Source organism: Manis pentadactyla, chromosome 12 (assembly GCF_030020395.1).
Source record: "Manis pentadactyla isolate mManPen7 chromosome 12, mManPen7.hap1, whole genome shotgun sequence".
Classification (NCBI taxonomy): Eukaryota; Metazoa; Chordata; class Mammalia; order Pholidota; family Manidae; genus Manis; species Manis pentadactyla.
Window position 1 is genome coordinate 17,401,322 of NC_080030.1, and position 23,288 is coordinate 17,424,609.

The following is a 23,288-nucleotide window of genomic DNA, read 5'->3' on the forward strand; positions in this document are numbered from 1 at the left end:
AGGGGGATGTCAGGAAATTTCCTAAGAAGGGGGCATCATAAATGGGGCTTTGAGGTATAAAGAGGAGTTTGCAAGGTGGGGCTGGGCATCCCAGGCATGGTGAGTTGTGAGTTCAGTGTGAAAGCAGCCAATCCACATTGATTGAGCCCCTACGGTATGCCAGGCAGCAGAGACACAGCTGTGAGCAGGACAAAGCTCTTCGTAGAGATGAGGTTATGAAGCCAAAATGCCTGAGTTTTAAGCAAGTGACTTGACCTCTTCAGGCCTTAGTTTCCATCTCATAGCCCACCTCACTGGGTGGCTGTGGGGAGACCACACACCAAGGAGTAAATGCCAGCAGTGCTGGCAGGGGAGCCAGGTAAGCAAGGGTGGCCTGAGTGGGGCCCAGGCCAGGTATGGTAATGTGCATACTGTGTGGGGAGCAGGTCTGAGCTTGGTGGACCATCCTGGGTCCCTGTGGACATCTAGCGGCCCTGGGGGCCTAACCAGAGGCTGTGCGGATCCTAGGGACTAAGCTCAGGAAGCAAGAAGCAAGATTTGACCTGCACTCTCTGACCGTCCCATCCAGTCCTCTGAAGAGAGAAGTGGTGGTGGTAGTGGGTGGTCTGGCTATGCCTCTGTTTCCCTATCTGTGAAGTGGGGGGAAATTCTCTAGTTGGAAAAGGTCTGGGGAGCATCCTCAGTTCAGTGCACGAGCCACACCACACACCACCGCCCACCCATGTGAAGAGTGATTGCACACATGAAGAAGTCAGAAAAATGAATGGCATTTCAGACCATGAGGGCTCCAGCACACACACTGTCCTGCCCGGAACAGGAACAGCTCTAAGACTTTGTAACCTGTTGAGATGGACCATCCTCCTTGAGGTTTAGCTCCCCAGCTGCAAGGTCTAGTTCACAGCCACCCTATGGGGCCCTGTGGTTGGTTCCCTGAGCTCATGGGCCCCATAAAGGAACCAGAATCAAGTGTCCAATCCTGTGGGAGTGTCCCCTGCATTCCAAGTCTGTGCATGTGCGTGTGTGTGCACTTTCAGTGGCCTTGGTCCCTGCAAGGTGGTCCCTTTGCTGGTCCCCAGCTGAGCAGCTGGGGTGCTATCTCCACGGGATGGGCCACTGCATGAGGGGACAGGATGTTTGCCACCACTTCCTGACATGGAGGCACTTTTTCTTTCGGATGTAAGTGAAATTGGGTGCCCTTTAAAACACAGAAGGCATTTCCTGGGTGTGGCGCCCTAACTGCCCAGCCTCCCGGAGCTGGTGTGACCCATACCTACTTTGTGAGGGTGAGCCCAGGAGGAAGGGTGGGACACCCATGTAATTGGCCATCCCTGGACAGGCAGGGTGTCATTTGGGGGTTTATGATGCCCTCGTCTCCTGTGCCTGGGAGGCCCCAAAGCCTCGTCTGGGGGCACAAAGCAATTAAGAACCACTTGCCAGAGGTACCCGCATTTGATGAGTGGCCTCATGGGTGAAATTCACATCACAGAGGAACATTTAAAGTGAACAGCTCAGTGGCATGTAGCACACTCACAATGTTGGACAACCACCACTCTGTCTAGTTCCAGAACATTCCCATCACCCTGAAAAGGAAATCCCGTGCCCATCACACACCACCTTCCTCCTCCCCCAGCCCCCGGCACCCACTGATCTGCTTCTGTCTCTATGGATGTGCCTGTTCTGGGCGTTTCATATACATGGAATCATACAACAGGTGGCCTTTTTTATGTGTCTGGCTTCTTTCACTCAACATATTTTCAAGGTTCATCAACTCTGTGGCATGCGTCAGGGCTTCATTCATTTTCGTGACTGGGTAATATTCCATTGTACATGTACACCACATTTTGTTCCACTCTTTGGCTATGGTGAATAGCGCTGCTGTGAACATACGCATACAGGATTTGTCTGAACATCTATTTTCGATTCTGTTGGGTAGATAGCTAGCAGTGGAATTGCTGGGTCATACAATAAGTCTTGTCCCCGTTTGAACATGAGCGTTCCAGAACCAGAATCCACCTGGAAGATTTTGGAGCCACTGTGGAGGGTGCGTGTGTGGATCTCCTTGCCTCGAACATCCGACCCGGCGGGCCTCGGGTTCCCGTGGTAAGGAGAGCTCCATGTGCCAAGCCCCGTTGCCTCCAATGCTCAATTTGCTCCCAGTCCTAATCTGACTTCAGATTAGGGCCCAGAGCAAGTTTCCAGGGCCACAAGCAGGAAGGGGCCAGTTTCTCAGTGTGGAAGGAAAGGGCAGGGCCACTGGCAGGAAGTCATTCAGAAGGTTGACTCCCCCTCCTTAAAGGGGCCTATGAACTCCGGAAACCCACAGGGCTCCATAGAATGGGCAGGGAAAAAGAAGTTAGGTTGCTGATGCCCCACAAGGGGGAGAAATGTCCTCGATGGACTCCAAAATCCAAGCGTTTTTTGAAGCCAAAGTGTGCATGCCAGAGCCACCGCAGTTCCAAAGCATCCTCATTTGATGCAGTGACATTTGATGTAATCGCCCTTCCTACTGGCAGTGTAGATCATGCCCTTGTGACCTAAACCTCTCCCCACTCAAGGAGTCAAGACTTAGCTCCTCCATTTTCCAGGCAGGGAAACTGAGGTACAACCAGTTTCCTCCCCTGGAAGAGACAGGAATGCGGGAGGAAGCTGGGTAGGGGTGACTCAAATGGCCGCCTGGCTCACCCCTGTGGACCTGCATCTCTCCCATCCCAGAGCTTCCCTACTCCAACGTGTCAAGACTAGAAACTACTAGAGACTCAGAGGTCAGCACAAGGGGGTTCAAATTTTCACCAATACCCCACCCCAAGAATCTTCTGATTCATCCTGCCACTTCCTGCATGCCGGCCGTCAGCATACGGACTTCTGTGGGCTCTGGATAGGTTTAAGGGTTCTGGAATCTTCCAGCCCCCTGCAGGTGCCACCTGACTCCCTGCCCTCTACCCCTTTAAATCACTTGTCCATGCAACACATGTTTGACCAGCCCTGTGCGGGGTTGCCCTGTGCCAGGGGCTGGGAAGGCTATGCTTGCATACCTCCAACCGCGGGGAGCTCACTGCTTGCTCTGGACCGACCCAGGTGGGGTTGGGGCCCCAGAAGAGCAGGAGGGGCAGGAGAGGCTAGAGCAGGACAGTGTTACCAGGAGCCACCCAGAAAGGGGAAGCGATGGGGGCGGAGAAGGGAAGAAGGGAGGGGCCAGCGCGGGTGGGGTGTGTTGGGGGTGGGGTGGGACTTCGACCGCCTGCCCCACCTGGAAACCAGATGCAGCTGCGAGGAAAGCGCGGGAGGTAGCCGGCAGGGGCGGGGGCGGGCGCCCAGGTGGAACTTCCTCCTGCCGGGAGTCGGGAGGAGCCCGGAGAAGGGGTCGGAGGCCGGAGTGTACCCTGCGGTGAGTGTTGGGGGCCCCTGAGGATCTGTCGGAGCCCCGTGTAGGTTAGCAGGGGGGAATCGGGGCTTCAGCAGAGGGGGCCGGGTCTCCACTGCATTTACCCTAAAGATATCTGGAGGTCCAAATCTCTATAAACCCATCGCTCCCACCCATCCTCAATAATAGTAGTCAGTGTTTCCAAGGCTGGCTGGGGCTCGGGCATGCCTCCACTGCAGCAAATGGACACAGTAAGGCCGCCCTGGACCCCAGCCCCTCCTTCCCCCCTCCTCCCAGGAGAGGGCTGGCTCAGAACCCGGCAATGGAGGGCTTTCTGTGCGCTCGGCCGGTAATGTCACTCTTGCTGAGGTTGTTAGCGCACTGATTGGCAGGGCCTGGGCTGGAACAGCACCGAGTTTCCTGAGTTGAGTTACTACTGTGTCTTGAGGCAGCTACTGCTGACCCGCATCCCCGCCAGAAGCAGGGCCAAGTTCCAGTCTGGGGAACTCAGCCGACCTCCCTGGGGTGCAGGCCCCTCGCTGCTCAGCCCGGTTGTGTGGCTTGGGCAGGATGCCCCTGGTCTCTGGACATGCCTCAGTTTCCTCTCTGCGAGGTAAGACAACGATCCACCTTCGAAGAGGATGCCTGAGGTGCTCGGCCTGCGGAAGCTTTCAGGACCAGGAGCACTTCTGGCCGCTAGGGAATCTCTTGGAAGTGACTTTAGGTCTCTGAACCTCAGTTTCCCTGTGTGTCAAATAGGACTCGTGGCATACTGAAATGGGTCCATAAGTGCTCTAGCCACCCAGTGGGTGTCCATGGAATGTCAGCCATCACCGTAACTCTATTGCTATTATTTTTAGATCCTTAACCACCTTTCCAGGTTCCAATCAACATTCTCTCTCGGTGAGATTTCTTTTCTTCATGGCCACTTTTCAGATGGGGAAACTGAGGCCTCCCCCTACCTCTGGCCAGGGTCTCCTGTTGTCCACATCTGGGATTCAGGGCCCAAGGGGAACTGCCTGGATTTGGGACCACAGCATCCCCCCAGCTGCCCCTGTCGGTTCCTGAGGCAGCCACCATGCCAGGCAGAGCTGAGGAGGCCGGAAAACAGGTGTGTCAGTCAGCTGGGCCCCCACCTGGCCTAGGTGAGCAGATTGTTTGCCCAGCCCAGCCCAGCCTGGACACCCGTCCATCTCCTCGCCCTCATCCCCAGCTGGTGGTGATTTCTGCCACGTACTCTGAGTGTGAGGGACCAAGAAGGGATCTTTGAATTTCTATGCTCAGGGCCAGAGCCCAGAGGATTGAGACAAGCCAGCTAGGCCCAGGGACCCTGGTCAAGGTAATGTGTCACTGGGCAACTTCTCTTCCTGCACTAGTGACTGAGGCCCGAGCATGGGCTAGTGACTTGCTCCACCTCCCCTGTGAGGCAGGGAGGATGCCCACTGTGGTCCCTTCTCTTGATGGGAGCCTGACCTGGATTTGATTGCCCTCCATGATGGGGAGCTCACTACTAATAAACTAAAGGAAGCCACACCAGGCCATGGTTAAAGGAAGGGACTGGGCTCACACTTGGCCTTCCTTGAATGAGTTCCTTGACCTCAAACTGTTCCTCAGTTTCCCTATCCATAAAAATGAGGCTCACAGTGCCCCACCTCCCAATGTAGGTATGGAGTGTCAACGAGTAGATGGTGGAAAAGACCATGTGCAGACAAGGCATGTTAACTCTAATCCTGATTATGAGGTTCATTGTGCTCTCATTAGTGACATTTATCATTTATCATGACAGAAATAATGTTGTGAAGACTGCCAGACCCTAAGTACAAGGCCAGGAGTAAGACCCCGACCAGCCTGAAGGTGTGGGGGTCTTCCAGGAGGCCCTGAAAGGAGGGGCCCATGACATCTAAGTCCCCATCAGCCCTGGATCATGGGAAAGGGCCTGGGATGCTCCTGGGGCTCAGCTGGGGCAGGGCTGGTGTTTAATCCGGGACCTCTGTCCAGCCTCAGATTCTTTCCTGGACCTGTTCCAGGTACCCTGGGCAGAGGTAGGGGAGGGACAGGTCAGCGAGTGAATCACCTGTGACACGCCCTGGAGTCTTGAAACAGAAAATTCTAGGGTTTAAAGGGTGTATCTCATGGTACCCTTACCCCTTCTGCCACAGCCAGGGGTTCAGTGATGTTGGGGGTATGTTTGCACCAAATCCACTCGCACGCATGCTGTTACTAAAGCAGAGGCTGGCCATACGAGCCTTTCTAAAGAATTATCTCCCCTGGGCTGCTGCTGCTTTTTTCTCTGTTTACCAAGCAACTCATGCTTCTTGTTAAAAGAGACCAGCCCATCATTACTGGAAGGCCAAGCTGGTATGAACCTGGGAGGGATCACCTTGAGGGCCAGCATGTCAGGGTTCAAATTCCAGCAACCCTCCTCAGTCTCCATTGGCTGTGTGACCTCTGGTAGGTGGGCACCCTCTCTGTGCCCACCTCGCCGTCCAGAGAACTGGAAACTACCCCCTTCCCCAGAAGGCTCAGCGAGAATATTCCCAACTCAGGGAATCATACTCTCAGGAGCCAGGACCCCAACTCACACCCTGTGTCTCTTTAAGCCTGGAACTTTCTCTTCTCTGTAAAATGGTCTTGTTCACCACTTCCGTGTCCTCTGCTAGTAATTCAGCTCCATGAACACAGGGCTTTCTCCTGGTCATCTTGGCTGTGTGCCCATCCCTAGACCGGGGTGTGACCCACACTAGGTGCTTGGTGCTTGCTCAGAGCAGCCACAAGTGTGCGAGCTGGAGTGGCCGCTGCTGCTGCTTTAGTGTTGTCGCTTTTGCTCTGTGTAAGTGTGTGCTTTGGAGGAAAGGCCACTGCTTGGTCCCCCAGCCTTCCCAGGACTCACACTGTTACACACACAAATGGGGGGTTCTCCTGTCCCCAAAACCTCTCACCTTGCCTTTTGGCAGCTCCGGAATATTCCATGACCCCAGGCAAATCCCAGCTGAGGGTTGTGCGGAAGGAATCGAGTCCACAGTACTGATGGTCAGCACGTGCCAGAGGGGAATCATGAGTTGGCAGCTGACACCATCTAGCTTTGCAGATGAAAATGCAGAGGCCCAGTGGGGCCTGGCTCCCTGCCCGGGGTCCAAGGATGCTTGGTAGCCAGGTCACGATGTCCTTTCTGAGGGCCACCGTGGGTGCTTCAAGGGCATCAGCTCTTGGTCCCTCAGTGGCTGGGCAAAAGGCAACTGAGCCCTCACTTTCCTGATTCTGAAACTGAGCCCTGGCGACTAGGCCAGTGGTGGGTACCCAGGTCCATGGGTCGCTGGATCTGGAGTAGGGAGGGGCATCGATGGTTGTGTCTGACTGGCCTGAGAAGGATCCAGGACTCACCCATTCCCGGACTCAGTTTCCTTATCTGGCAAGTGGGAGCATCCTGCGGAGAACCGCCTTGATGTGCTGAAGGCCATCACCTCAGTGACAGGTAGGTTCCCCGTGGTGCAGGGCAACCTGGGGGGCAGGTCTCGGCCCTGAGGGGTCAGCAGGTGGGGCCTTGCCACCTGGGCTGCATGACGTTCTCATGCCCCTTCGTGTCTCAGCCCCTCTGCCTTCCCAGCCTTCCAGGGGACAGCAAGAACAGAGGTGCCTGGAGCCACATGTGGTGGGCTTTGCCAGTCATTGGCTGCTACCTGAGGATATAGGCAGAGGATGTGGAGCCGGATTTCTGTCTCTAATAGGGGCCCCAAATTAATTCTGCTGAGTGGTCAGCCCCTCCTGTACATCTGGTGTTTCATGAATGTTCAATAAATCATTAATATTTAGTGCCATGTATATGCAGTGAATTATGAATATTCAGTGACTTGTGTATTGGCAGCTCAGGGCTCACTAATGGCTCGTTCATATTCGTTGTGATAATATTCACTCTTGCATCATGAGTATCCCTTGCAATTATTAATTGCTGCCTTCCAACTATTTTGTATCTTATAAATACTGGATACCTACTATATAATTAGGTCATTAATATTCAGTTCCTCCGCAGACATTTGATGCTTGCTCTTTAAAGCATTGTGAATATTTCAGGGCTGTGGATATTTGGCTATTTAGAGCATTAGGAATATTTAGAGTTGGGAATATTCAGTGTCTCTCGGTTCTGTCCCCTGGGCTCCACGCAGGCGCTTGTTGATTTGTCGTGACTGAATGGCCCACATCCTCCAAGGCCGCAGGACCCCAGGCAGGGGATGGCGGCCGCTGTTGCCTGCAGAGGGCTTGGGCTGAAGTGAGGCAGGAGGAAATGGCCAGTATGTGGGTCTTCGTTAGCGTTTTCCCCTTGTGCAGCAAACACCAGTGGGTGTCACTTAGGATACAGCCCCACCCCACCTCTGGGGCTCCAGCCTAGCTGGAGAGATGGACAGGAAAGAAGTGAGTGGATTTCCCATGTGCAATGGTGGTGAGTTTTGAGGAGAAGAGCAGAGCCGGGGCAGGGTATTTTAGCGGGCCAGTTGGGGTCCCTCTAAGGAGGTGACATTGGGCTGAGTCTGAAGACTAAAAAGAACCAGGGCAAGGAGCAGGGATCCCAGGTGGTGGGAAGAGCAGGTGCAAAGGTCCTGTGGTAGAGCTGCAAGGAGCTATGAGGAGGTTGTTGAGGCTGGAGCAGATGGGCAGAGGTTGTCGGGGGCAGGGAAAATGGGAGCCGACTCAAAGCCCCACACCAGGCAGCCACACCCCAGGGGAAGGCACTTGGGTCTTGGCCAAAGAAAACTGTCTTTTCTGTGTGCACTGGAGGAAGCAGGCTCTGGGTCATGGTGAAATCCCACCAGTGCGTGGAGGGCAAACAGTCCCAAGAAGGACTGGTTGGTCTGGCGGTGGGGGGCTGGGCAAAGATCCCTGAGAATCAGTCCAGATGTCACTGATGGTGACTCTTTCCACGGTGGCACTATGTCCCATTTTGCAGGGAGGGGCACCCAGGAAGCCCTGCCATGTGCAAGCAGTACACGGATGTGGCCATCCATCATAGAGCTATTGGGCCTTCCTGGTTTGCATGCCAACATGTCCCAAAGACTGTCACCGGACATCATACCCGGGTCACCCACTGCCCCATAATGTCCCCTTGTGAAAGGCTCACAGGCTTTTCACATTCTGTTGTCCCTGGTCCTCCCTTTTCTATCCCCACAGCCAGGCTTTAACTCTGTTCATCATATTTCCTGAGCCCACGCACCTCTTTGTACTCTGTCAGCCAGCCCCTGTCCATGCCCCCAAATTCTTCTGCCTGTTTGCTGCCCTGCCTCCACTCCTGCCCTGATTCTTTTTCCCCTGCCTGAGCAGCTGCAGGGGACTTCTTAAAAACATGCATCCATCTTGTCCCTGCCCTGCCCACCCACCCTCCGTGGTTCCCCATTTCTCTTCACATGTAACATAAATTCTTCATGGTCTGGAAACCCCCCTCACACACACACCCTGACCATGTCAGCAACCTCCCCTCCCCCTGCACCAGCCACAGCTGGCCTCCTCCCTCTCCCATCAACACCCTAAACCTGTGTTCACCTCAGGGCCTTTGCACTTGCTGTGCCCTCTGCCTAGGGCTCTCCAGGACTCTGCCCCAGGTGATCCCCATCATCCTTCAGGAGATCCCTAGTCTGGTCAGGTCCCTCTGCCTACACTGTGGGCCCCTCTTCTTCAACAGCCTTTATCCCAGTTGCAACCAAACTAATCACTTCTTCATGTATTACTATCATAAGGGAGGGGCTGGCTTGGTCACGGCTGCCTCCCTGGCACCCTGCATACAGTAGGTGTTCAGTAAATACTCTGCGGCCCATGGGTCGATGCAATAGGTAAAAGGATTGCTCTCATGCACATTCATAGAGGCACACACCGGTCTGCCCCTGGCGTGGCCCAGCAGCAGACTGTTGGCCTACCTGGGTCCCAGGTTCTCTATTGACAGCTGTTTAGCACATGGCTCCCTGTGACAGGTTCTGGAAGGCTCTGGGGTCCAGGCAGGGAATCTCCCAGCAACTCCAAATCAATAGAGGGATGGGGTGGACAAACTCTACTCCTTGGGGTCCTGGGTTCCAATCTTGGTTTACACTGAGGCTCAATGTCCCCTGTAAATGGGGATTTGAGAGGCACCAAAGAACCAGGATGGTGAGCCAAGGTCACTGAGGTCGTCCCCACCCAGCCAGGCAGGCCCTTTGATACACAATTGTAAGTGACCCCATTGCGTGCTGGGGGCGGGGGCTGGGGTGGTGTCTCAGCACTCCAGTGTCTGGTGACAGAACAGACCCCAAGGATGAAGGGACTAGCCAAGGTCACCTTGGGGCAGAAGGGGCCGTTCCACACTGAGTCTGACCTCTCAGCTCCCGGCTGCCACACCCTGTGGGGCTCCTCGTTCCCAGGTGCAGCCCCACTTCTCAGCCTGGCATTCACAGTCTGCCTTCATCCCCTATCCTCAGAAATCCTCCTGTTCTCCAGATTCTGCTTTTCAACGAAACACATTACCCATAATTCCTTGATGACGCTTGTTTTCTTTCCCGCACCATGCTCTCGTGTTTGCTCTTTCCTCCACCTGAACGCCCCTTGGTGAACTCCTATGCATTCTCCAGAGCCTCAGCTGCAATGTCCTGGTCCCTTCTTCTCTCCCAGCCCCATTTCCACAGGTGTCAAGATTTGTCTCCCCCAGACTGGGAGCTTCTTGGAGGCGAGGCCAGGCCCAGGGTCGAGGCTCTCCTGTTCCCCAGAACCTATTTGTTGAATGAATGAATGGTTTTTCTTATGTATACTTGGGATGAAAATTGCTGAGACCCTTTCAGGGTGGAAGGACCTGAAGACAGCAGGGGTTTCTAGGGTAATGCAGGGCACCCACTGGACCACCTGGGGCTCCAGTTCCCCATCTATGAAATGGAGGTGGTGACTCCCCTAGAGTTACTCAGACCCACGGACTTCAAAGTGAGCAGCTGTTTGGGCTTCAGCAAATCTAATCATTGCATTGAATGGTGAGAACTGGAGAGAAGGGACAGCAGGATCTTGGGTGGGGGTCAGGGAGTTGAACCCGGGCCTGAGAGGAGCTTCTCATCAAGCACCCAGCCTCACCCAGAGTTGCTGCTCTGTTGCTTGGAGGAAGTAATATCAAGAGACATCCCCTCCCTGGCACAGCCAAGCCCTGAAGGCCCAGCATTTCCCACAGCAGGTGTGGGGTCCCAGTCCCTTTAGAGAGAAAGACCCACCAGGACAGGTTGGCAACTGCTTGGGGTGGAGCCCACAGACGCACCCAGACAGGGTTTACTGGACCAGTGAATCCTCAGCCCTCTCCGCCTTGCTGAAAGGGAGGCCTGAAGGTTCCTCTTCCTCCTTCTAGTGTGGGATGTTGTAAGGATGACAGTATTTCCTGTTTGAGGTTTTAAGGGGCCATGAGTCAGCAGGGTCCTTAGTAGACAGAAAAGGGAAAGGGGGCTTGGATGCATTAACAGGGGTCTAGTATAGGGAACAGAGGAGGTGAGCTTCCCTCCCCCACCCCTGATTTGAGCTGTCAGACCCCAATCAGGAACTTCATGGAGCCTTGGAGGGTGGATCTCCCCATGGATCTGCGGAGAAAGAGTTGGGAATGCAGATAGCCAACAAAGGGCAAGTGTTCCATCTGCAAAGCGTTCTTACAAATAAACAAAGAAAAATGCAAAGAAAAGAATAGGCATTCACTTAATTAAAATCATATGGCCAGCCCAAGAGGTCCTATTTTGCCCTGACACCCTGATCCCAGTCATGAGAGCTATTTAATTGCTTTTCTCTCTTCCCATGCCTTTCCTCTTTCCATTGCCCAGGTTTGGCTGAATTGTAAATACTCATATTTGCTGAGGTTACCGTCCTTTGTACCGGAGCCCTTGTTTGAAACTTTGAAAACACGTTCCTGGGGAACTGGTCGTTGGCCCATGTGTAATAAATATTAACAAATGTGTAATAAATACGTAAATAATACATAGATAAACAACAATCTTGTCAGTACGCCCCATGATCAATTTATTAAACCTCTATCAAGCTTCTTTGTTCCCCTTGTCATTCTCTTCTGACTTTGCCCCCTTTGAGGTCTCTGTTCCAGTTTCCATGTTGGTTTAGGTCAGGATCCCTCAACCTCGATCATGTTGACATTTGGGGCTGGGTCATCCTCTGTGCCATTTGTGGCCCCCTCTTAGTGCCTTCCTGTGCCCTGTAGGGTGTGAATTTAAGCAACATGCCTGACTTCCACCCACTCGATGCCATTAGCAGTCCCACACCTCCACACTGCCCAGATCAGGACAGCAAAAATGTCTCCAGACATTGCCAACTGTGCCCTGGGGGCAGAATCACCCCAGATTGAGAACCCCTGAGTTAGACTCTAAATATGGTTGGGGCGCAGGTGAATCACCCTATACATTTTCACCGGGCCTTAATGAGAACATCTCTTGCCCAGGATTTGGTTCCCAGACACCGGTTGTCTTCCAGCCTCTGTGGGTCTCCTGCACATTGTGGCGTCTCCAGTCTGATTTCCTGTTTGGTGATGTGATCTTTCTACTGCAGCTCATGAGGATTTTTTCCAGCCTTGGAGCTCAGGGAGTGCCAGTTTGCCCAAGAGCATTTATTTCTCGTCGTCCACCCTGGACTCGGCCCTCTCTTTAGCTCGGGGAATATGTCCTTCTAAGGTTCAGTTCATCCTTGCCTTACATTTGTCAGATCATAGTCTTATCTAAGAGTATTAGTCATTTCGGGCCTCCCAGACCTGCCCTCCAGAAAGCCAAACCCTCATGGCTGGCAGCCGCCAAGCTGGGGATGGAACAGCAACAAGGCAGGTGTGTGCCACCCTGAGGGTCCTGCAGCTGCTCAGGGTCCACCAGCTCACTCCCACCACAGGACCTTTGCCCCTGCTGTTTCTTCCCCTGGGCCTGCCCACCAGACCTCAGCTATGCTGGCTCCTCTGTGTCATTCACCTTCCAGCTTCCATGTCCTCTAGACCTCAAAACCCAATCCCGCCACCAGACCCCATTTCCTCCTGTGGCTTTTGTCACCTCGTACATTTCACTGAGGTTTTTATTTGGCGTTTGTCCCCCTTGAGAGTGCGGGTTCCATAGTAGCAGAGACTTTTCAGTACCTCATGCCTACTCGACATTGTGTCTCCAGCCAAAGGAGGTGCTTGGTACAGAGGAGAAACACAGTAAATATTGGCTTGAATGAATAAACATATAAATCCATTCTGAGAGTCAATATTTTTTTCAGATGTTGTGGTAACCCAGTGTTCATACATTCATTCATCATTTAACATGTTTTTTGAGCACCTACTCCTACTATGCCTCAAGCACAGTTCTACAGTCTGGGGGAAAATGGGGAGGAAGACAGGGTACATGGAGCTTCTGTTCTGGTTGGGGGAGAGAGACAAGAAACTATACATTTAAAATGTTTTGTTGTGTATTTTAGATGGTGAAAAGTGCTGTGGGAGAAAGTAGAGCAGTGTTTGGGGGATCAGGGCTGCCAGTGAGACAATGTGCCCTGAGCACACCCCCTAAGAAGGGAACATCTGAGCAAAGACAAGAAAGAAGGACGGGAGGGAGCTGTGGCAAATCTAGGGAAGAGCATGACAGCCTGAGGGAACAGCCTATGCGGAGGTCCTGAGGCAGGACTGTGCCCCGTGTTTGAGGCTAAAATCCCCTATAACACCCTTACATAGGGTGAATTCCCCCACCCCTCATCCCTAACCCTGCTCTTTTACATGGCAGCTCAGAGACATCAGCTTCTTTCTCAAGGTCATGCAACAGAACTTGTGGGGTGAGATCTGAGCCAGTTTCTGGGAGACTCTGGCTGGAGGCACCTGGGCCAGGTGGTGTGCAGAGACAGTGACGACATGTTGGGGAAACGGCCTCATGGACCCCACAGGGAGGCCCTGTCCCAAGCTCCAGCACTGATTTGCAGTTGTAGATGGAAATGGAAGTCACTCTTTCCTTGTTCCCAGGCAATAGCTGGGTGGGGCCCCTTGATACTGGAGGGACCTGCCAGAACCCACTGACTCCCCTACACTGTTCCAGGTGCCAGTGGGGAGAACGAGGAGACCCCAGACCAGCACAGACATCCTGAGGCAGCCTGAGGTAAGTGCTGGGGTTCATATATTCATTCAACAAGTGGTTGTTGAATGCTCACAAAGTGCTGGCAGTTCCCTTCATGCCTGAGAGTTGGGGGGTTGCTCAGATGCCCTCTTTATAGCGGAGGAAACCATGGCCCAGGGTATGGAGGGCGCGCAGCCAGGCAGTGATGGAGTCAGGATTTAAATCCAGGAGTTGGGCTCCAAAGCCTGCACCTCTCTGGGTTGAGCCAATAAGTGCAGAATGGGTGAGTCCTGCCCTGAGTCTAATTCAGCAATTTCATGCTGCACTAAAAATAAATCCTCAAATTTAGGGCTGGAAAACAGTGCAGACATCACTTTTCCAGTCAAACGGACATTGACAGAGTCCAGGGTATCCTGGGAAAGGAATCAGAAAGAGAGACCAAGGGCTGTGCCTGGATATGGGGAGGGAGAGCTTCTAGCAGGAAGGGACATTAGAGCTGGGGTTTTGAAGGATGAATAAGAGTTTGCCAGAGAGAACCTTAATGAATTTACTTTTATTCATAAATTCATTCATTCAAACACTCCCTGCTTCCCCCATGTGTCTGCCTCATGCTGGGCAATGTTAGGACTTTTAAGAAGCCCCCAGTTTTGGGAAGACAAAGCCAGATACAAATTCCACCCTGGGATCAGGATTTGCCTGGAGGGAAAGACAGGGCTAGAGGTGCCAAACAGGGAAGCAGGACTCTTTCTGAAGGGTCAAAGAGGGCTTCCCAGAGAATGGATCATTTTGGATGAGTTCTGAAGGAGGACTAGGAGTTTGCCAAGGAAGATAGCTTTGCTTGAGACATGCTAGTTCTGAGGGGTCTGTGAAAAGCCAGGGGCCATGCTCCGGACATGGCCCAAGAAGACTGGGTGGTTGTATCAGAATCCCAGGAGCTCAGAGCTTCCTGGGAGGACAAATAAAAAGGGAAGCAGGAAGGACTCCAGCAGCTCCCAGCTGGTTAAAGGGGCTTCTCTGCCTCTGTCAGGAAGGCTTCTGGGCTATCTCCGAGGCAAGGACATGAGGAGGGCCAGGTTGGATGGGGTGGGTGGGGTGGATTCTGGCACAGTGATTCTGGGGGCCTCACCTTGGAATCTTCATGACCCCATTTTCTCTGTTAAAAAAAAAGGAGCCAGCATGGGTTGGGGGTGCTGGAGAAGGTGCAGCGCTAGGGGGAGGAAGAGGTGGGAGTGAGCTCGGAGCAGCTCTACCCCTGTGCCAGGTGTTGGGGTCCACAGCAGCTCATGGAGAGTGCTTAGCCCACCCAGGTGATAAGTGTTTTCTCTGCAGGGGTCTCTTAAGACCAATCTCAAATCCCAGCTGACCGGGATGAGGTGCTTCTGGTCCCTGCGGACAGAGGTGGGCCTGGCTGCAGCCCTGGGCACCTTAATCTTTCTTCTCTTCCATCTGCACGTGTCACCCCCCACCAGCCCAGGACTGAGGGAGTCACCAGGCACCCCTATGGCTCTGACCTGGGACTCTCCGCCCTCCAGCCCCCAAGCCGCCCCCTGCCAGGCCAACACCTCTGTGGCCACCCTGCCGAACTTCATGGGTCAGCCGGAGCATGTGCGCAACTTCCTGCTGTACAAACACTGTCGTGACTTCCAGCTGCTGCAGGATGCACCCCTGGACAAGTGCACGCAGCCAGTCTTCCTGCTGCTGGTGATTAAGTCCTCACCCAGCAATTACGAGCGCCGGGAGGTGGTGCGACGCACGTGGGGCCACGAGCGCCAGGTGCAGGGCTTCCCGCTGCGCCGTCTTTTCCTGGTGGGCACGGCCCCCAACCCACTGGAGGCCCGCAAGGTCAACCGGCTGCTGGAGATAGAGGCGCAGAGGCACGGGGACATCCTGCAGTGGGATTTCCACGATTCCTTCTTCAATCTCACGCTCAAGCAGGTGGGATGGCTGGGGCTCGCCTGATCTAGGGCCACCTATCCTTCCTGCCCAGATTGCCACCACCGGTGTCTGAGGGACCCGGGGAACAGGGGTTCCTATCAACACCCCCTCCACTGTCCTCATGGTCTGAAGTGTTCCTCTGGAGGAGACAAAAAAAAAAAGGGCTTCCAGAGCCTGATGACCTGAATTCAAATCCAGGCTCTGTTTCTTACTTTCTGTTTGCCCTTGAAGATCATTTACCTCTCTGTGCCTCAGTTTCCCCTTCAGGAAAATGGGATATTAATTGGACCCATCCACCTCTGAGGCCTTTTGGGAGGATTACATGAGGTGATGTTTATAAGGCACCTGGAGTGGTTCCAGGTACTCAAATAACCCTGGCAGGAGGTGGGCCTGGGACACCGGACAGAACACATCTTGTTTATTCTGGTCTTATCTCCCCATGAGGCCCAGCTCTATGCAGTAGGTGCTTAATAAAGATCTTTTTGGTGGTCAAGAACCCATGGGAAATAGAATCCTGCTCAGGTGCAGATGAGGAATTGGTGGCGTGGCCCCAGGGTCCCACCCAGGTTGGCAGGGGTAGAGCGAACAGTAGAGACACAAGTTGATGGGGCCCAGGGCAGGTCCTGCTCGTAGTAGGTAGGCACAGGTCTGGGTTCAAGACCTCACGTCTCTAGTTCTCTGTTGTGTGACCTTGCTCAAGGCACTTGCTCTGGAAAGCCTCGTCTGTAATGGAGTTGAAGACCACCCAGCCCTCCTGAGGTCACATGAGAGATTCGAGGCATCCGGCATGCAGCAAAAGTTACTACGGAGGAACCCAAAGCCAAGGCTGGTAGAGGACCAGAACCTCTCAACATGCCGTGTTCTTAATGCAAAATGCAAAAGCATGTGGCAGACAACAACTTGACAGACAGGAATCTAGCACCTGTGAAGTACTGACCCCACACTGGGTGCTGGGGAGAGATGGAGAGACACGGCCTCCCCAGGGAGAGCCCAGAGTCTGGTAGGGATGGTAGATAAATAACAATCAACATGAGTATTTATTTAACAGCAGCGCTCAGCCAGGCAGACTCAGAAGGAATAGCAATAAATGTAACTGTTGTGACAATTTTCAAGCACGTCCTTGTGCTATACAGAGCATTGCCTGTGGATCCCCAGCACTCCTAGAGACAGGTCCTATGACGAGGCCTGTCTGGAAAGTTGGAAACTGAGGCACAGAGAGAAGTAGTTGGTTGTTGACGTCACCCTACACTGGGTAGGGTGGGGGCTGAAATGCAAGGTGGCCTGGGGACACACCCTTGCCTGGGCTTGCTAGGCTGGGACGACCAACAGGGACCCAAGGCTGATTGCCCCAGCCCTCCAGCCCATGCACCCCGTCCTCTCCTCCTGCAGGTGCTCTTTCTACAGTGGCAGGAGACTCGGTGCACCAATGCCAGTTTTGTGCTCAATGGGGATGATGACGTCTTTGCACACACAGACAACATGGTGTCCTACCTGCAGGGCCACAACCCTGACCACCACCTCTTTGTGGGGCAGCTGATCCTCAATGTGGGCCCCATCAGGGTTCCCTGGAGCAAGTACTATGTGCCAGAGGTGGTGACACGGCAGAAGCACTACCCACCCTACTGCGGGGGCGGTGGCTTCCTGCTGTCCCGCTTCACGGCCGCTGCCCTCCGCCGGGCTGCCCACACCCTGGACCTCTTCCCCATCGACGATGTCTTCCTGGGCATGTGCCTGAAGCAGGAAGGCCTGAGGCCTGCCTCACACAGTGGGATCCGTACGGCGGGTATTTGGGCCCCCTCACCACACCTATCCACCTTTGACCCCTGCTTCTACCGGGAGCTGCTGCTAGTGCACCGCTTCTTGCCATATGAGATGCTGCTCATGTGGGATGCACTGAACAAGCCCAAGCTCATCTGTGGCAAGCAGACACAGATGTACTGAGGTTGTGTCAGGGTCGCCAGCCTCTAGGCTCCTGTCTCCATCTCCCTCGAAAGGGCCTGTATCTTCCTCCCGGAAAGCTGAGACCTTGTCCTAAGTGGGCTGGGCAGAGGGGAGTGCTACGGAGGGTTTGATGAGTGACTAGTCTGGCAGGTGAACTCATACACACCCCTCAGAACCCACCTGGTACTTGAACTCATGTCCCATCATCTTCCTGGACTCTCTGCTGAGGGACCATCTCTTTCCATGGCAGCTAAATGGCAGAAGCACCTCTAGGCTTCCAGCTGCCATTTGAGTCACGGTCCCTCCCTATCCCTATCTTCAGTCTTGATTATGGGCTGGACCCCCAGACAGTGGCCAGCCTCTCCCTGGCAGTGAACAGGCAGTGCTTTCATGGTGGCTGAGCTCTGGCCTGTGGAGTTCAAGGCCAATTGGGAGCTCCTGGGTTCACATGCAGTTGAAGCAAGAAGCATTCTTCTTCCAGGGCAAAGAGGGGTTCCGTTCTCGACCCCCCTCTCCAGGTCTCAGACCCCCTCAGATGGTGGGAGGAGCCAGGGAGACCATGAATGGGAGCACCCCCACTCCTGCTTGTGGTTGTCAAGCACTCCAACTGGAAGCGGTCTGTCTCAGGCTATGGGAGCTCAGAGTTCCTGGGGTCTGTGGCAGGACCCCGCCCCACACCGCTGTTCCCCAAGAATCCACAGAACAGCCCTGGGGTCAGAGGGGTCCTCACAGGGCTCAAGGCCAGAACACACACCGACCCAGACCCCAGAGGAGAGGAAGATTCAGGTCCTTGGGTGGCCCTGAGCCCCCGGGACTTAGGACTGGCCCCCACCCCAGTGTGTCTTTTGGGTTGGGGAGATCCAAGCGAACTGTGCCCACCAGCCCTGGCGGCCTCAGACAGGTGTCTGGGACTTGGCACTTTCGTGGGCATTGTAGTGGTGGTGGGGAGGACTTCTGCAGAGGGAGGACTGGCAGGTGGGTCTCAGAGAATAAAATGTTTGGTGAAAACCTGGAGATTGTTTTTTTTTTCAGTGATTTACAGTTTTCAACTCAGATCAGTCTACATTAATTCATAATGTTACGGAAAACCTGGACGGGATCGCTGACGGAACCAAGCGGCACTCGGAGGTCTTGGAAGGCGGGTGTATTTCACACTGGTGGGCTCAGAGGACAGTGCTCTCCAAAGGTCTGAGCCCCAGAGTACAGCCTTGCCATGCCTTTCATACATTTACTTCAAAGCTAAGGCAGGAGTCAGCACCCAGAAACTGTTGCAGTGGGAGCTATTAGGTCATTACAGGTGTATTCAGGATGCTAGTTATATTTTAATCTATTTCTGTAAAGGTCGCCTGGATACCGTATTATAAACTAATGGGCTTCCATGACTATGATTAACAAGCTGTTCCATACCACTGAGTCCCTGAGTCCCGGTGGGGTTGGGGGGGAATACATTGCTACATTGTTTCAATCCCAATCATCCAAGCACCTTGTGGTTCCTCTACATTCCTGAAGCCTCAACATAAACCCTGTTTCCTTGGCTTCCTTGGCTTCCCACCATACCTGCCAAGAGGGGGAGGGATTTGAGAACTTTATGAGTATTTCTTCATCAATAAAAGTCTCATTTCCAGTAGAAAATTTACACCAATTATAAATGGCATGGATGATGTGGGGTGGGGGGGTTGCAGGGGTTTCTTTCAGTCAGATTTGACATCATCCCACCCCTGCTCATAAACCTTCCATGGCTCCCATTACCCTCAGCTCAAATATCCCCCAAGACCGAGTCTCACTGCCAGCTTGATGGCAGGCTCAAGAGGGACTGGCAGAGGGTAGGGCTGCTCCTGTGTGGGACACTGGGGCTGCCTTTGCCTCCTGCTTCTGGCAAGGCTTCTGAATCCTGTCCTGGCCACCACCCACCCTCTCCTCTCCTCCCACTAGGACCATGGCTCTTCTGTCCTCTGTCCTGCCTCCTTTCTCTCCCTTTATTTATTATCTCACCTGTTATGTGCTGCATGTTTTGTCCTGTACAACTCCCATGGGAAGAGTTGGCAGATACCTACCTTATAATGAGAGTACAAACCTGTGAGTAATCAAATAGGAAGTTATCAGAAGCAGTAAGGGCTTTCAGGGGTATTAAAATGAGGCAATTGGATACACTGATGGGGATGAACATTAGCTGGGAAGTCAGGGTTTTGGACCTGATGGAGGAGGACATGGCCTTGGGGAGAACTGGGAGAAAGGCATTTGAGGCAGAAGGCACAGCATGTGCAAAGGCCCTGAGGTGGGATGATCTGGTGCATTTAAGTTGCAGCAAAGAGGCCATGACTGGGTGAGTAAAAAGAACATGGAAAGAGAGGGAACGTGAGATCACAAGTACTGGACACATGGAAACTTGCGGGCTAGATGAGGAGAGAGTGTTATTTTGAGGGTGATGACTCCTTTGGAGTAAAGCAATTACATGATTGATTTTCACGTTTTAAAAGCCCTGTGGCTGCCATGGGAGTTTTTGGGAAGGGAGGAGGAGGCTAAGGCAACATCCAGGCAAGAGTTGGCAGGTCTAGATGAGGCAGGGGCTGCAGAGGTTTCTAACAGGTAGATCTGACCCCATTCTGCCCCTGTTCACATACCTTCTGTGGTTCCCCATCGCCCTTGGGAGGGAATCCTGTTCCCCTGTGGTAATGGACTGAACAGTGTACATCCACCTGGAACCTTAGAATATGGTCTTTGCAGATAGAAAATCGGGATCAAAATGAGCTCATCTTGGTAGGCTCAAAATCCAATAAGTCTCTTCAGGAGAGAGAATAATGAGCACAGACACGGAAAACCAGGCGATGAGAAGGTGGTGGCAGAGCTCGCAGTGATCAGCTACAAACCGAAGAATGCCAAGGATTGCCAGCAGCCATCAGAAGCCGAGAGAGAGGGATGGAACAGATGCTTCTTCAGAGCCTTTCAAAAAGAATGAGCCCTGCCACACCTTGACTTCTGACCCTGGCCTCTAGAACTGTGAGCGAAGAAAGTTCTACTATTTTAATCCTCGCTGTTTGTAGTCATTTGTTATAGCAGACTTAGGAAATTCAAACACATGTGACTGGATCACATAGTCAAATGCTTGGTCATTTTGATGAGGGAGGTCATATCATACAATCCCCATCTCAAGATGAAAAAAGGATGCAAGGGAGAAGAATGGTGAGAGTTGGCTCAGTAAATGTCCACTGGGACTCATTCAGACATTCAGGTGTGTGTCACTGTTAAGTGGACATGAAGTGGCATTGAGGCATCCCATGGGTCTCAACAGATGCCTGGATCTAAGTCCAGCAACTGGCCATTCCCTCCCTGTCTGACCTTGGCAAAGTGACCATCTCCCTAGGCCTTTGTTTCCTTGCTTTGTATTGTAATGACTCTTGAATTGTCATCAAGTCCTGGAAGTGTCGACAAGTTGCCTGGGGACAAGCCTATGTGAGGGCTGGCCCAAGCTTGTGCCTTGAGAAAATGCAAAAACTTGCTTTGGATTCTGCAGGAGTTTTATTTATTTACTATCAGGGAGACAACAAGAGGGGTTTCACAAATGTGGGGACAGTGGCACCTGGGGCTCCTGGAGGTGAGGACATTTGGCCCTCGGTGGCACCTCCACAAAACCAAGGATCCTTCGAGCCAGTGCTGGGGACTGGTTTCCCCCCCCTCCAAGTTGGCCCCACAGAAGACAGGTGGCCTAGAGAAGATGGTGAGAACCCCATCCCAGAAAGTAATCGACAATGTCCCCACAGATGTGGGGCTTTGCAGTGCTGTGTGGCTTCGGCTGCTCACCAGACCAGACCTTTCTGGCCTCAGGCTCCCATGAAGCCATGCCCCAGGAGGGTTCAGTGGGGACAGAGTATCAGCAGGTCCTGGCGGGTGCACCCACTGAGGCAACAGTGGCGGGCAGGGGTGGTGACAGCGGCCCGCCGGTGGGGGCGATGGCCAGAGGCCTTGGGTAGGAGTTGTGGGGCAAGTACCAGCTCAGGATCCCCATCGGCTGCCAGCCTGTGGAGGAGATGTCGGTCTTCCAGCCACAGCAACAGCTCACCTGGGAACAGAGCAGAATCCCCCATGGACAGAAGCCCCCTGAGGACCCCCGCACACACACTGTGTGCACACACAAGCTTGCTTCCTGCTGAGTGATCCCACCAAACACTCATCATGCACATTAAGCGTGCACATTGTGATAATGCATGTTAAGGGTACATTATGCTTATGAACTGCCTACTGTATCCCAAGAGCAGATTTAATCCCCCATCCAGATGTTTGCACTCTCCGCCCTCGCCACACTCAAGGCCCCAGCTGTGCCACCCATCCCACGGACGAACAGAAGACAGCAAGGTTGACATGTGACACATACATGGGCATGTGCGTGCAGGCAGTGGGCACCATGGACATGCACACCCCTGGGTAAGCACACACAGGCACACAGTCCCCTCTACTCCCTCCGTGCATGTGCACACCCATCTGCACCCATGTCACAGAGATGCACACATGCAGGACACACACGTGTGACACACGTGCATGCAAACCTGTTTCATATACTCTGTACCAGCGTCAGGAATAGGGTGAGGAGAGTGAACACTGGCTCTGGCACACAATTTAAGGGGCACCAGAAAAGTCAACAATCAAGAACAATCCTATTTTATTGCAACTTAGAAAAACTCAAAATCAACGCAAGAAATCATGAAGATTCAAACAGTGAAACTGCAAAGAAAGATAGGATCTGACCATGAACTTGCAAAACCTCCCTTGTCCTGCACTGCTACCTGCATGGCAGGGGACGCGTCCTCCGCGGATTTGCATACACCAGCGCGGCTCGCAGGTGGTACCTGCGTGCAAAGCCGCCGGCCTGCCTCGGAAACCTGTCCAGCTGCTCCCGCGTGCACCTGCCCCACCTGGAGACCCCAAAGAATACTCACGGTCGCCGCCAGCCGCCGGCCGGCCCTCCTGAGGGGACCAGCGCGGGCCTCCGCACACCCTCACTAGCGCGCGCACGAAGTGGTGGCCGCACAGCTTCTCGGGGGCTTCCCGGGCGGCCGCGGTGCCGATAACGGGGCGAATCGCGGGCGCCAGGGCCGGACCCAGCAGCACCAGTGCCCAGGTGAGAGGGCGGGGGTCCATGGCGGCGGAAGGCGCCTGGCCCCAGCGGAGTCCCCCACTTATAGGCGTCCAACCCGCCCCAGCTGGGGACCTTGGAAGCGGGACAGAGCATTCCTCAGGACGGTTCCGAGAGAAGGTCAAGGGCGGGGTCAGGGCAAGTGTAACGTAAGCCCTGACAGTTGGGTTTTCTCTTTTTTGTCGTGCAAGGACCTGCCTTTAGCTTTGAAATGAGAGGCATGCGCTTCAAAGGCGGCAATCCAGTACCCCAGGGTAGGGCTAAAGAGCTAGGCGCACTCCACTTCCTGAGGCTCCCTTGTTTTAGAGATCTTGGTCGATGTCCGTAACTGGCCATTTGGCCATGGCTTTAAATTCCCACTCTTTGTGTTTTAAAGTCACCAAAAACGAGTGAGCCAGGGAAACCCCACGCCCCTACTCTGGACGCAGATAAAAGCAGTCCAGAAAAAAAAAGAAAAAAAAAAAAAGCAGGCCAGGTGGGTGGGGGTGCTCTCTACTGGGCAACTTTGCTGTGTGGCCCCAGCTGCTCCGTGTAAATTTCCAGGTCCTATAAGAAATAAACCTTAGTTTTTCCAGTTTCCTGATGGCTGTTGAAGGGGATCTTGCAATGGCAGTGAAAACCACAAAGACCAATCCAGCCACAACACTGAAACCAGTACAAAACAATGGGGGGTCTCTTTCTCCTTGAGCCGGGGCTTGGATGTACCCCTCTAAGGGGTGCACCGGCAGAGTCTTTTTAAAAATGATTTTAAAGAGTTGAAATCAGTAAACTGAGAAATAATAATTCCATGGATGGGGGTAATCCAGCCACCGGAGACCAGGGACATTCAGAATCTTGTTGTCCTTCTTACTGTACAAGGAGACCACTGCAGGGAGGGGAC

General features: G+C 53.5%; 2 protein-coding genes across 2 annotated transcripts; one reads left to right on the forward strand and one right to left on the reverse strand.

Annotated features, from left to right (window-relative positions):
- The first annotated feature begins 3,237 nt into the window (after window positions 1-3,237).
- Window positions 3,238-18,292, forward strand: B3GNT3 (UDP-GlcNAc:betaGal beta-1,3-N-acetylglucosaminyltransferase 3). The gene is made up of 4 exons (XM_036876142.2): window positions 3,238-3,385; window positions 13,387-13,446; window positions 14,734-15,339; window positions 16,729-18,292. Exons 3-4 carry the CDS (start codon window positions 14,773-14,775, stop codon window positions 17,278-17,280), a joined length of 1,119 nt encoding a protein of 372 aa, XP_036732037.1. The 5' UTR covers window positions 3,238-3,385; window positions 13,387-13,446; window positions 14,734-14,772; the 3' UTR covers window positions 17,281-18,292.
- Window positions 18,293-20,480: 2,188 nt separating this feature from the next.
- Window positions 20,481-22,779, reverse strand: INSL3 (insulin like 3). The gene is made up of 2 exons (XM_036876162.2): window positions 22,212-22,779; window positions 20,481-21,337 (listed from the first exon to the last, which is right to left on the reverse strand). The coding sequence occupies exons 1-2, from the start codon at window positions 22,411-22,413 to the stop codon at window positions 21,132-21,134; spliced, it is 408 nt and encodes a 135-aa protein (XP_036732057.1). The 5' UTR covers window positions 22,414-22,779; the 3' UTR covers window positions 20,481-21,131.
- Window positions 22,780-23,288: the final 509 nt, after the last annotated feature.